Source organism: Piliocolobus tephrosceles, chromosome 17 (genome assembly GCF_002776525.5).
Source record: "Piliocolobus tephrosceles isolate RC106 chromosome 17, ASM277652v3, whole genome shotgun sequence".
NCBI classification, from domain to species: Eukaryota; Metazoa; Chordata; class Mammalia; order Primates; family Cercopithecidae; genus Piliocolobus; species Piliocolobus tephrosceles.
The window spans coordinates 73,928,662-73,943,338 of NC_045450.1; the positions used below are offsets into that span (position 1 = coordinate 73,928,662).

Genomic DNA, 14,677 nt, shown 5'->3' on the forward strand with positions numbered 1-14,677 from the left:
TGTGTGTGTGTGTGTTTTCCTGAGGCATCGTATGGCTGTGTGTGTGTTTTCCTGAGGCGCTGTATATCTGTGTGTGTGTGTGTGTCTTTTCCCGAGTGTGCAGCAGTACACGGGAATTTCCCGCTAGGATGGAACGACTTCCAGGTCCGTGAGCATGGCATTAGGGTCAGCTCTGGGTTCTCATGCCTTCTTGCCTTCTTTGTTTTTCAGGAGGTCACGTTTCTAGGGACTCAGTCTGCCTTCATGAAGAACAGACACAGGCAGAGGGGATGGTGGCTGGCTGGCTGATACATTGTTACCAGGTATGCCCAACTGTATTTTTCTGATATATTGTTACCAGGTATGCCCAACTGTATTTTGATGATACATTGTTACCAGGTATGCCCAACTGTATTTTTCTAAAAATAGCATACTGGTATTCAGCAGATAGACAGGTTTCTGTCTGAGCAGATTTATCTCCACAGCCTCACTCAAGGACCCAGTTCCTAGTTGAGCCCGCAGGGAGAAGAGCTGGCTGGTCAGGTGTGACTGTGAAAATCCTCCCGTATTTCAGTGTTACTGTTTTTTTTTTTTTGAGATGGAGTCTCGTTTTGTTGCCCAGGCTGGAGAACACTGACGTAATCTCGGCTCACTGCAATCTCCGCCTCCCAGGTTCAAGCAATTCTCCTACCTCAGCGTCCCAGGTAGCTGGGATTACAAGTGCCTGCCACCACGCCTGGCTAATTTTTGTACTTTTAGTAGAGATGGAGTTTTGCCATGTTGGCCAGGCTGGTCTTAAACTCCTGATCTCAGGTGATCCACCCACCTTGGCCTCCCAAAGTGCTGGGATTATAGGCTTGTGCCACTGTGCCTAGCCTCAGCGTTACTCATTATTTTGACCGTTGTGCCAAATGCATGCTTCTTATTTTGCTGAGTGCTCTGACACATAGTAAGGAAGGGGAGAGTGTCCTCTCTGGGAACTTATTTCCACATCACGAGTTGTCACTTGTTTGTCATGTGCTCAGGAGACATAAGGCGAGAGGAGCGTCCAGTGAGTGGGTGAGAGAAGTTCACATATTGGAGGTGCCGTTCGGGCCGTATGACCAGAGGAGATTGACAGTGTGTGTGTGTGGGCAGAGAAGGGTTCCCAGGACTGCTGGGCCATGGGGTAGACAGGAGCAGACCTCACAGTCCCATGTAGGCGTAGGGCCCCGTTTCCTCATTCTCCAGTGAACACTGATGGACACGTTGAGTGGCTTCAACCATCATGTGTGATGATTTAGGACTCAGTGACCTTTGACGACGTGGCTGTGGACTTCACCCAGGAGGAATGGACTTTACTGGACCCATCTCAGAGAGACCTCTACAGAGACGTGATGCTGGAAAACTACGAGAACCTGGCCTCAGTAGGTGAGGCTGCCACCGTTCTTTGCAACTTCTGTGGAGCTGATACATGATATGTCCTTACTGTGTTCCAGGATTGTTGACGGCAAAGCCGAGTACCGTGGGAAGTAACAGATATAATGGGCTTGATGCTAGTGTGGTCGTTTCCAGAATGTGGTCCTGGGGTCAGTAGCATCACCATCACTCATCTAGAAACGTGCATTCTCAGGCCGCACCTGGGACACGTTGGATCAGAATGTCTGTTGGGGGGGGCCTGTCATCTCTGCTTTAACAAGCCCTCCCTGTGATGCTGACTCACTCTAACGCTGAGAACCACTGGGTAGTAGTTTCCCAAGCGAATAAAGATCTCTTTTTGCACTTCTATTATTTCCTGTTTGAATAGAAGTCTTAATGGTTTTTACATGTATATTTAAGCCTGAATGTGGGCTTCAGGGATCAGAGATAAACCAGTTTCTTTGGGGCACAGAAAGATGGAGTACTTGCACTTCGAGCTCCTTCGAAACAATTTCACTGCATTCTTTAGAAATGTAGTTCCTGGCATGCCACTGCACTCCAGCCTGGGTGACAGAGCGAGACTTCCTCTCACAAAAATAAAATAAAATAATGTAGTTCCTGGCCGGGTGCAATGGCTCATGCCTGTAATCCCAGCACTTTGGGAGGCTGGACGCGGTGACTCAAACGCCTGTAATCCCAGCACTTTGGGAGGCTGAACGCGGTGGCTCAGGGCTGTGATTCCAGCACTCTGGGAGGCCGGGTGCAGTGGCTTATGCCTGTAATCCCAGCACTCTGGGAGGCTGGGCGTGGTGGCTCAGGGCTATCATTCCAGCACTCTGGGAGACTGGTCACAGTGGCTCAGGGCTGTGATCCCAGCACTCTGACAGGCCAGGGCGGGAGGATCACGAGGTCAGGAGATTGAGACCATCCTGACTAACACGGTGAATCCCCATCTTCTCTACTAAAACTACAAAAAATTAGCCGGATGTGGTGGCGGGCGCCTGTAGTCCTAGCTACTCGGGAGGCTGAGGCGGGAGAATCGCTTGAACCCAAGAGGCGGAGCTTTCTGTGAGCTGAGATTGTGCCACTGCACTCCAGCCTGGGGGACCGAGCGAGACTCCATCTCAAAAAAAAACAAAAACAAAAACAAAAACCAAGGAAATGTAGTTCCTGTTTCATGGGTAGGTTTGTCATCCGCTGCCTGAGCCTCTTCCACTGGTGTCTCTTTCCCTGTGTACAGGACGGGACCTGTTCAAACCCAGTGCGATCTGTTGGCTGGAAGAGGAGTTGAGGGCAGGGCAGAGACGAGTTCTCCAAGGTGAGTGAGTGTGAAGAGCACCCTGGTCGATGTCAAGTTTAGCAGCTGCGGGAGGATCCGGAGTGTCGAGTTTGGTGGCTGTGGGAGGATCGTGAGCGTACGTTTTAAGATGCATTCTGGCACAGAACATGAGGCCATTGGACTGAAAAGTTCTGGGGAGAGAGAGCAAGACTCTCTGTGTCACAAAAAAAAAAAAAAAAAAAAAACCCTGCTCTTTTGTTCTTTGAGATTGTGGTGTTTTGTTTTGTTTTGTTTGAGATGGAGTCTTGCTCTGTTGCCCAGGCTGGAGTGTAGTGGCACAATTTCGGCTCACTGCAAACTCTGCCTCCTGGGTTCACACAGTTCTTCTGTCTCACCTCCCGAGTAGCTGGGATTACAGGCGTATGCCACCACACCCGGCTAATTTTTTTGCTTGTTTGTTTTGTTTTTTGTTGGTTTTTTTTTTTTGAGATGGAGTCGTGCTCTGTCACCCAGGCTGGAGTGCAGTGGCCAGATCTCAGCTCACTGCAAGCTCCGCCTCCTGGATTCATGCCCTTCTCCTGCCTGGGACTACAGTCTCCTCCTGGGACTACAGGCGCCCACCACCTCGCCTGGCTAGTTTTTTGTATTTTTTAGTAGAGACGGGCTTTCACCATGTTAGCCAGGATGGTCTCAATTTCCTGACCTCGTGATCCGCCCGTCTCGGCCTCCCAAAGTGCTGGGATTACAGGCTTGAGCCACCGCGCCCGGCCTAATTTTTGTATTTTTGGTAGTGACGAGGTTTCACCATGTTGGTCAGGCTAGTCTCGAACTCCTGACCTCGTGATCCACCCACCTTGGCCTCCCAAAGTGTTGGGATTACAGGCGTGAGCCACCACACCCAGCCGAGTTTGTGTTTTTAATGTATGCTCTTTGTCCAGATCTTTCCTGCTTTCTTTCATTGATAATATTGTTTCTGTTCACCATCACATTTGTTTTTTACAGACCAAATGTATTTTTAAATCTTCTAAATGATGACTCCCAGTTCTTATGATGCCAAATTTTACACATAGCCAAACTCCTCCAATCTATCTTTGCTTTATTTTTTTTGCCATGTCTTATATGAAAACAAATAACAATGAGTTTGATCATTTTTAGGTCTTTTTTTTTTTTTTTTCTTTTCAGAATGGCGATTTAAAACTAAAGGGCCAGCACTTCGGCAGGATAGATCTTGGTTCAGAACATCAAATGAGACACAAACGGTAAAATTAACAGGAGAGATTTTTTTATTTATCACACTCATGAAAGATATGGCAATTCCACTGTAGAAAATAAGCAAAATTGAGAGAATATAGAGAAGCAGGATTCACTCAGGTGGGTGTTGTCTGTAGAGAACACTCTGAATGTGTGGAATTTGGGAGGGCCTCATCCTGTCTTGAAACTTGGTGCTTCAGACACGCGTCAGCACACGTGACGAGGTATTGAGATTGCAGAGCTGTTTCGTGAGCACAGACTTTTCTTTTTTTTTTTTTTTTTTTTTTTTTTGAGGCAGAGTCTCGCTCTGTGGCCCAGACTGGAGTGCAGTGGCCGGATCTCAGCTCACTGCAAGCTCCGCCTCCTGGGTTTACGCCATTCTCCTGCCTCAGCCTCTTGAGTAGCTGGGACTACAGGCGCCCGCCACCTCGCCCGGCTAGTTTTTGTATTTTTAGTAGAGACGGGGTTTCACTGTGATAGCCAGGATGGTCTCGATCTCCTGACCTCGTGATCCGCCCGTCTCGGCCACCCAAAGTGCTGGGATTACAGGCTTGAGCCACCACGCCCGGCCGAGCACAGACTTTTCAAAGTTAGAGCAGGTGGCACAGGATTCCTTTTATTTTATTTTATTTTTTTTGAGATGAAGTCTCACTCTGTCGCCAGGCTGGAGTGCAATGGCATGATCTCGGCTCACTGCAAGCTCCACTTCCCCGGTTCAAGTGATTCTTCTGCCTCAGCCTCCCAAGTAGCTGGAACGGAACTAGAGGCGTGTGCCACCACGCCCAGCTAATTTTTGTATTTTTAGTAGAGACAGGGTTTGACCATTTTGGCCAGGATGGTCTCGATCTCTTGACCTTGTGATCCTCCCACCTCAGCCTCCCAAAGTGCTGGGATTACAGGTGTGAGCCACTGCTCCCGGCCAATTCTTTCTTTTTTGAGATGGAGTTTTGCTCTTGTTGCCCAGGTTGGAGTGCAGTGGCACGATCTCAGCTCACTGCAACCTCTGCCTCCCTGGTTCAAGCCATTCTCCTGCCTAAGCCTCCTGAGTAGCTGGGATTACAGGCATGTGCCACCAAACCCAGTTAATTTTGTATTTTTAATAGGGACAGGGTTTCTCCACGTTGGTCAGGCTGGTCTTGAACTCCTGACCTGAGGTGATCCACCCGCCTCAGCCTCCCAAAGTGCTGGGATTGCAGGCATGAGCTACCGCGCCCATCCTGATGGCACAGGATTCTTGTAGTTGCGCTCCTCATTTGACTTGAAAGACATCTACAGGGCAGGAGCTGCATGCATGTTATGAAAATGGCAAAAATCGTAATTGTCATCGTCATACTCTGTCTTCAGCTGGGTGAGATCTATGAATAAGCCTCAGCAATCCCCTGACCGCCACTCATTCTCCACCAGCAGGCAAGAAGCCACAATGGAGGGCAGCTCTGTGACCGCATGCAGTGTGGAGAAGCTCTCGGTGAACACTCAGGCCTCAGCACACACGTGAGAACTCAAAGTACAGGAGACAGTTGTGTGTCTAATCATTACAAAAAAGACTTTTTTATTCCATGCCAGAAAACTTTGTTCAAAATCGGAGAGCAGTTTTCTGTGTTGGATCAGTGTGGAAAAGCCTTTAGCCCTACTCCAGATGTTGTTTACCAGCAAACATGCACTTGGGACAAGCCTCGTGACTGCAGTGACTGTGGGGAAGCAGCCCCCAGTCAGCCCTACCCTCGGGCACGTGTGGGAACTCACGGTGGAGAAGGAACCTGGAAATGGAAGCAGCGTGGGAAGGCTCTCCCTCACTCCACAGGCTGTGCCACGCCTGTCGAAATGCATGCTATCGGGAGCCCCCACGTATGCAGGGAATGTGGGAAGGCCTTTAGACACACTGCCTGCCTTACTAGTCACATGCGAGTCCACACTGGGGAGAAGCCCTGTGAATTGGAAGAACGTGGAAAAGCCTCCCCTGTTGCTTCCAGCCTGACTCCACTTGTAAGAATTGATGCTGCAGAGAAGCCCTGTGAATGTACCGCATGTGGAAAAACCTTCACTAGATGCTCAGGTCTTTCTAAACACGTCCACACTCGCCCTGGAAAGAAGCTCTATGAATGGAAGGACGGTGGGAAAGCCTGCAGTGGGTTTTATCTACTGAATGAACATGTGAAAACTCGCATGAGGGAGAAGCCCTTTGCATGTGTGTTTTGTGGAAAATATTTTAGAAATTCCTCCTGCCTTAATAATCATGTTCGAATTCACACTGGAATAAAACCCTATACATGTAGCTACTGTGGGAAGGCCTTCGCCGTGCGCTGTGGCCTTACTAGACACGTACGGACACACACGGGCGAGAAGCCGTACACGTGTGAGGACTGTGGGAAAGCCTTCTGTACGTCCTCAGGCCTTACCGAGCACGTGAGGACTCACACTGGAGAGAAACCCTATGAGTGTAAAGATTGTGGGAAATCCTTCACTGTTTCTTCAAGCCTGACTGAACATGCGAGAATCCACACTGGAGAGAAACCCTACGAATGTAAGCAATGTGGCAAAGCCTTCACGGGGCGCTCCGGCCTCACCAAACATACGCGGACGCACACCGGGGAGAAGCCCTATGAGTGTAAGGCCTGCGGGAAAGCCTACAATAGGGCGTATCTGCTAAATGAACATGTGAAAACTCACACAGAGGAGAAGCCTTTCATGTGTATGGTATGCGGGAAATCCTTCAGAAACTCCTCGTGCCTGAATAAGCACATTCAGATTCACACTGGAATAAAACCTTATGAATGTGAGCACTGTGGGAAAACGTTCACTGTTTCTTCGAGCCTCACTGAGCACATACGAACTCACACTGGAGAGAAGCCTTACGAATGTAGAGTATGCGGAAAGGCCTTCACCACGTCCTCACACCTTATCGTGCACGTAAGAACCCACACTGGAGAGAAACCCTACGTATGTAAGGAGTGTGGGAAAGCCTTTGCTTCCTCCTCACACCTTATCGAACACAGAAGGACTCACACAGGAGAGAAACCTTATATATGTAGCGAGTGTGGGAAAGCCTTCCGTGCCTCCTCTCACCTGCGTAAACACAGAAGAATTCACACTGGGCAGAAAGCCTATAAATGTAAGGAATGTGGGAAAGCATACAGTAGGTTTTATCTACTAAAAGAACATTTAAAAACTTACACTGAAGAGCAGCTTTTTGTATGTAAGGACTGTGGAAAATCTTTTAAAAATTCCTCATGCCTTAACCATCACGCTCAAATCCACACTGATGAGAAACCTTACTAATGTAAGGAAGGCGGGGAAGCCGTCAGCTGCACTCGTTCACGTCGAAGACATGAAAGGCCTCTCGCTCTCCGATGCCCATCACTTGGGGAATGTGGCCAGGCCCTCAGCATCTCATCACAGCCCGGCAGGCAGGAACTCACCCTGGAGCCCGCAGCAGCAGACACAGAGAAGGCCTCAGTGTGCCCTCAGGTCTTGCTAAATATGGAAGGTATCCAGCGGGGAGAACCTTACTGGCCTGTGATACGTAGCAGCGCAGTTGCTGCTCTGCCCAGTACTTTGATGATCCCTCGCGATCTCACAGTGGAGAAAAACCTGAGGAGGGTGAGAATTGTTGGGAGGTCGTTCTTTACATGACATCGTTCCTCAATCTTTAGTAAACAAGGTGATTGACACTTGAGGTGTTATGAATGTACAGAAGATGGGAATCACTTCCCCGTGTCCTAAAACCTTGTGGGCTAACAGAGACACGTCTTTTTAGGGGTTCTGTAGACGTATTTTGAACGTGTATGATGCTGCACTGATCATTCTTGGAGTGAGGAGTGTTCCCTGTAGAAATCCTCCAGTCTGATTGCTATACTGTCCGAGTTGCAGCCTGCCTAAGAGTGGGCCTGGAGGACTCAGATGTGATCCTGTGTGAGCAGCATAGGCTGTGGTTGGTTAGTCTTAAGATCCAGATGTGGTCCTGCGTGAGCAGTGTAGGCTGTGGTTGGTTAGTCTTGCTCTTAGGCATGACCCACCTGTAGGATCCCACACTGGCCAAGGTGGGGCATAACACAGGTCTGCATTTTATGAAAATGCCCTTGTTCCTCTCCCATACCTGATCCCTTCAGATAAAACAAAAGGGGGCAAAGAGGGGCAGAGTGGAGAGGGGCGAGGTCAGTGCCGTGAGATGCCCGTTTCATGGCCGTGGAGGGAGAACCACCCCCGCCCACGTGGGGAGGAGGGAATTCCTGTACCTCAGACAGTGCCGGATGGGTGAGAGCCCTGAGTGTCCCTGTTGACCTCCACATCCTCTTCATAGCACGCAGAGCAGTCCTGGCAGCTGCTGCAATCCGGCAGTTCTAGGGCAGGAGCCGCTTGTGTGTGCTGCCCCTTTGTGTACCATGAGAACAGACCAGGGACATGGCTGGTCCTGATGTTCCACGGCGCTTGGCACTGTCACTGGCACTTCCTGGATGAGGCCCTTAAACACACCCAGCAGCAGAGCAAGGCCTCCGTGTCCGTGACACGAATGTGTGTCCTCTGACTGCAGCAATCTTGGGTTAGGTTTTTTGTGGCCATCAGGGCAGCAGCTGCTTGGTGACTGTTTCTGTGGTGTTGAACCCCCACGGTATAAAGTAGTCTACAGCGAGGTGAACAGTAAGTCCTGGACAGACAGACCTGTGCACCTTCATGTTACGTGTTTGAAATCCTGGATGGGGCCGGGTGCAGTGGCTCAAGCCTGTAATCCCAGCACTTTGGGAAGCCGAGACGGGCAGATCACAAGGTCAGGAGATCGAGACCATCCTGGCTAACATGGTGAAACCCCGTCTCTTCTAAAAAATACAAAAAAAAACTAGCTGGGCGACGTGGCGGGCTCCTGTAGTCCCAGCTACTCAGGAGGCTGAGGCAGGAGAATGGCGTAAACCCAGGAGGCGGAGCTTGCAGTGAGCTGAGATCCGGCCACTGCACTCCAGCCTGGGCAGCAGAGCGAGACTCTGTCTCAAAAAAAAAAAAAAAAAAAGAAATCCTGGATGGACAGACCCATGTGCCTTGATGTTACGTGTTTGAAATCCTGGATAGACAGACCTGTACACCTTCACAGTACGTGTTTGAAATCCTGGATGGACAGACCCGTGCACCTTCATGTTATTACGTGTTTGAAATCCTGGATGGACAGACCCGTGCACCTTCATGTTACGTGTTTGAAATCTTGGATGGACGGACTCGTGCATCTTCGTGTTATTATGTGTTTGAAATCCTGGATGGACAGACCCGTGCACCTTCACAGTACGTGTTTGAAATCCTGGATGGGCCGGGCGCGGTGGCTCAAGCCTGTAATCCCAGCACTTTGGGAGGCCGAGACGGGCGGATCACGAGGTCAGGAGATCGAGACCATCCTGGCTAACACTGTGAAACCCCGTCTCTACTAAAAAATAAAAAAAACGAGCCAGGCGAGTTGGCAGGCACCTGTAGTCCCAGCTACTCGGGAGGCTGAGCCGGAGAATGGCGTAAACCCGGGAGGTGGAGCTTGCAGTGAGCTGAGATCTGGCCACTGCACTCCAGCCCGGGCGACAGAGCGAGACTCCGTCTCAAAAAAAAAAAAATAATAATAATGAAATCCTGGATGGACAGACCCGTGCACCTTCATGTTATTACGTGTTTGAAATCCTGGATAGACCCGTGCACCTTCATGTTACGTGTTTGAAATCTTGGATGGACAGACTCGTGCACCTTCATGTTATTATGCGTTTGAAATCCTGAATGGACAGACCTGTGCAGCTTCATGTTATGTGTTTGTTGTGGAGAGGAGTGGGTCATGCAATGTTTCTCTTGTGGGATTGAGTGTGACTATTTAGCTCATCTCTTGCCACCTTTACTTATTGGCAGCGACACTAAAGGTCATCAGATTAGTGTGAACCACCGTCTGGGGTTGTAGCGGCTCCTGGACTGGTCTCAGATGCCATCCTGGTTGGCGGAAATAAGTCCTGCAGGTCTCCGCTGGAACTGACTCACTGTGTCTGAGTCCAGCACGTGTGGGTCACAGGTGATGCCACATCTGCATCATCCTGGTGCTCGGACTCCGAGTGACAGCATCCTGAGCAGGCGGCAGCCCAGACGCCCCCCTGCCTGATATGCCCACTGGTGGTGGAGACGTCACCCCAGCCTAGACCTCGTTAAGATGACTCCCCCTCCCTTCACTGGAGGTGACTTTACACACTTCTCCAGAACCTCCTCAGCAGCGATGCCCATGGACTGGTGTTCCTAAGGCGCAAATTCGATATTTGAGATTCTGTGATGAGCTGAGCTTGCTGTCCGCTAACCTGCGATCCTGGTGTAATCTCAGTCAGAACCTACAGCCCTGCACCTCTTGCCTGTGAGAAAATCTGTTAGGAGTTAGTCTTGATAATTGATAACAAATTTTTTTTTGTTTCACCAGGAGGCACCTGCCTCCTATCAGCCTCTGGGGAGGCCACCGTCTGCCCAGTGCCTTCTCCTCCCCTGTAGCTTTCCGTCTCATCTCCTTACTCCCTTGACTTGGCTTCACACAGAGCCTCCTCTTTACACATTCTAACTGTTCACTTCATACCCTCCTGCAGCAGAACTACAGACCTGCCACCCTGATCATTGTCAAACTCATCCCTTTATCAGCTTTATAACTCCTCAAGGATTTTATCATTCGACCCCCAACATTTTGAAGTGATTTTCTTGAGTAATACCATATGCTGTGATGTGGATGCGATTGGCTTGTCCTCACCAAGTCTCATGTTGAGCTTTGACTCTCAGTGTGGCAGTGCTGGGAGGAGGCCTGGTGGGGGTTTGGGTCGTGGAGGCACCCTCCTGAATGGTTGGATACCATTCGTTCTTGCTCTCTCAAGCCTGGATTGGTTCGTAGGGGAATGCATTAGTTACCAGGAGCACGGTGGTGATAAAGCCACACCGACCCTCGGGTTTGGCTCACTGCCCCGACCTTCTCTGCCCTGTTTGACACAGCAGGTAGTCCTCACCAGAAGCAGGTTGGATGCCAGTGCCATGCTTGTACAGCCTGCAGAACCATGAGCCAAATAAGCCTCTTTCTAAGTTACCCAGCGTCAGATACATAGCAATGCAGACAGAGTAAGACACCACACATGATGGAAAACCTGGTTATGGGCAGGACTGCAAGTACTGCTTGTGCAGATACCTGTGTTTCTCCTCCTCACTCCCAGAACGTGTTCTATGCCACTTAGGGCAACTTACACTCTCCTGTGTGAAAATCTCCACTCCTGATGTCTGAGGGTTCCTCAGCGTAAGGTAAAACATTAAAGGACCAATTGTATTAATTGTGTTCTATTTTTTTTTAATTAGGATACATTTTCATCCTGGGGTGTTGCTGTGGGGGCTAGACCGACCCTCCCAGGGCTAGATCATTCCTAAAGATGGTAAACAACTTGCTGGGAACATGCAGTGCATATGCAACTCAACTCACTGCATATGCAACTCAACTCACTGCATATGCAAATCGACACTGCATGTACAACTTAACTCACACTGCATATGCAACATAACTTGCACTGCATATGCAAATCAGCTCGCACTGCATATGCAAATCAACCATTGCAAGTACTTATTTCCAGCCACTTCCTTTTTCTAACTACCACACCAAGCCAGTATTTCTCCTCCCTGAAGTCAGCCCAGGATGAGGCACTAGACGGTGGGATGTGCTCTGTGCCCTTGGGCCTGCTGGAAGGATGCAGACTACTCAGCCCCAGACTTCATCCTGCCCTGTCCTGCCTTTCCTGTGAAAGCCCTGTAGCCTCTGCCTGCCCTGGACCTGACCTCTGCCCCCGCCCAGCTCTGCAGCTTCCCTTGGGCCCTGTCTGCCGTGTGTTGTCCCTCCTCTTGACACTGAGTGATACACTTCTTTCCATGTCAGTAACTGTGTGTTCACTCACTCACCTTGACGAGTCCACATCCAGGCTCCACCAGTGGTGTGGTCTTCCTCATAGTCTTTCTGCCTAAGCACATGTCCATGGTAAGGTCTTACCCAGCCCAGGCATTCTTGAACTATCTGTAAGAGCTGCCGTGTTGACTCCTGGGCAGTTTTATTCTTTCTCTCTACTGGTTCAACCTCATTAGGGAGTGACATTTGTTCCAAAGTGGTTGTGAAACAGCATCTCTTTGGGGTGTTGGTTTGCACTTCTCTTGATTATTGATAGTATGAACATGGTTTTACTTACGCTGGCTATTTTCCTTTTTGGGTGAAATACCTGGACTTGTTTTTTCCTGATTTGTTTGATATTTGTTCTTTTTTAGAAATAGGGAGGCTGTTGTGAGGTGAGTCACCACTTGTGACTTAGAAGATTGTAGTGGTTTCCACTTGACCTGTTTTCACTTTTGTGATGGTGCCTTAAGGAAAAAGTAAGGAAAAAGATTTCGCTGGGCGTGGTGGCTCATGCCTGTAATCTCATCACTTTGGGAGGCCGAGGCGGGTGAATCACGAGGTCAGGAGATCAAGACCATCCTGGCCAACATGGTGAAACCCCATCTCTACAGAAAATAGAAAAATTATCTAGATGTGGTGGTGTGTGCCTGTAATCCCAGCTCTTTGGGAGGTTGAGGCAGGAGAATCACTTGAACCCAGGAGGCACAGATTGCAGTGAGCTGAGATCACACACTGCACTCCAGCCTGGCAACAGAGTGAGACTGTCTCAAAAAAAAAAAAGGAAAAAGATTTCTTAATTTTGGCAACTCAAATGTATATAACTTTTCCTTTATCTTCATCAGAAATTTCTTTTCCTCTAAGGCCTTGAATGCACTGTACTGTTTTGGCTTCCACAGTTTCTATGTTTTATGCCAGGTTGCTTAATCCATTTGGAGTTGATTTTTGTTGACGGTATCTGTACAGTTTTAATTTCATTTTTCCCGCTATGGACATAAAATTTTTACAAGGCCTCTGTTTTTTTATTTTATTATATTTTATTTTTGAGATGGAGTCTTACTCTGTTGCCCAGGCTGGAGTGCAGTGGCACGATCTCGGCTCACTGCAAGCTCCGCCTTCTGGGTTCACGCCATTCTCCTGCCTCAGCCCCCCAAGTAGCTGAGACTACAGGCGCCCGCCAACACGCCTAATTTTTTTGTATTGTTAGTAGAGACGGGGTTTCACCATGTTAGCCAGGATGGTCTCGATCTCCTGACCTCCTGATCCACCCACCTCGGCCTCCCAAAGTGCTGGGATTACAGGCGTGAGCCACCACACCCAGCCACCTCTGTTTTTTTAATGAAGAAAAGAGGTTTATTTGGTTCACAGTTCTGAAGGCCGAAGGTCCCAAAAGCATGGCACCAGCATCCGCTAGGCTCCAGATGGGGGCCTTATGCCAACTTCTGTTTTCACACAACCAGTGGGAAACAGGTGTCCTAACACTAGTGAGAGAGAAAAATCCCAAAGTTTAGTTTTTCCCGTTCACTTGCCCTGGCCTCCAGGCAGTCCTGCAGCAGCAAACACATCGTCAGCCTTAGGAGCTGGCCTGTGAGGCTGACCACTGTGGGTGGACAAGCCCCGCCCCTAGAAGAGACATGAGCACCTCTGCGTAGGCTTTGAGAATGGAATTGACGTTGGAAGCACAACCCACACAATGTTCAATAAAACTTGCCTCCTGAACCTAACGAGGTCACTCACCTGATTAACCAATAGCTCCATCACCCATGGGATTTACAGACCCAGAGTGTTACAACATAACATTCAAAAGTGTCCAGACTAGCATCTGAAATTATTCAGCATAGGTGCAACAGCCTTGGGGAGCAGTATTATGATACAAAATGGCTAACATTCATGGCCTCAGAATCCTGGAAGGAAAGGGGAAAGTGTGATGTAGTAAAACCACTTGAAAAAATCATGATGAAAAACTTCTCATATTTGGTGTAAAATAAAAACTTAAGTTTGAAGAGGTTCCACGAGCCCCAGACAGGATAATCTTACAGAAAACCAAGCCCAGGCCGGGCGTGGTGACTCACGCCTGTAATCCCACCACTTTGGGAGGCCGAGGCGGGTGGACCACGAGGTCAGGAGATCAAGACCATCCTGGTTAACACGGTAAAACCCCATCTCTACTGAAAAAAAAAAAATGCAAAAAATTAGCTGGGCTTGGTGGCGGGCATCTGTAGTCCCAGCTACTTGGGAGGTTGAGGCAGGAGAATGGCGTGATCCTGGGAGGTGGAGCGTGCAGTGGACTGAGATCGCACCACTGCACACCAGCCTGAGCGACAGAGCGAGACTCCGTCTCGGGAAAAAAAAAAAAAGGCCGGGCGCGGTATCTCACGCCTGTAATCCCAGCACTTTCAGAGGCCGAGACGGGCAGATCACGAGGTCAGGAGATCGAGACCATCCTGGGTAACATGGTGAAACCCCGTCTCTACTAAAAATACATTTTAAAAAATTAGGCGTGGCTCACGCCTGTAATCCCAGCACTTTGGGAGGCCGAGGCGGGCACATCACAAGGTCAGGCGATCAAGACCACGGTGAAACCCCGTCTCTACCAAAAATACAAAAAATTAGCTGGGTGTGGTGGCGGGCGCCTGTAGTCCCAGCTACACAGGAGGCTGAGGCAGGAGAATGGCGTGAACCCGGGAGGTAGAGCTTGCAGTGAGTAGCGATTGCGCCACTGCACTCCAGCCTGGGCGACAGAGCAAGACTCCGTCTCAAAAAAAAAAGAAAAAAAACCAAGCCCAGACCTACCACCATGAAACTGCTGAAAGCTGCAGAGTGAAAGTCTTGGAAGGAGGCTGAGAAAATGGACGCAGTGCTTCCAGAAGAAC

The 14,677-nt window shown here is 49.4% G+C and overlaps 1 protein-coding gene across 7 annotated transcripts in view; it reads left to right on the top strand.

Annotated features, from left to right (window-relative positions):
- The window catches only part of ZNF778 (zinc finger protein 778), an 11,630-nt gene extending 4,055 nt beyond the window's left edge, over nt 1–7,575 (top strand). For 2 of the 7 annotated variants that reach the window (XM_023229008.1, XM_023229009.1), the window contains exons 3-7: nt 211–302; nt 1,263–1,389; nt 2,618–2,695; nt 3,839–3,915; nt 5,312–7,575. In XM_023229008.1, coding sequence (XP_023084776.1) covers nt 211–302; nt 1,263–1,389; nt 2,618–2,695; nt 3,839–3,915; nt 5,312–7,183 — 2,246 coding nt within the window. In that variant the 3' untranslated portion in view covers nt 7,184–7,575. The remainder of the gene's footprint in view (nt 1–210; nt 303–1,262; nt 1,390–2,617; nt 2,696–3,838; nt 3,916–5,311) is intronic. The other 5 variants (XR_002735102.2, XR_002735103.1, XM_023229010.1 and 2 more) reach the window with 5 other exon arrangements.
- Nucleotides 7,576–14,677: the final 7,102 nt, after the last annotated feature.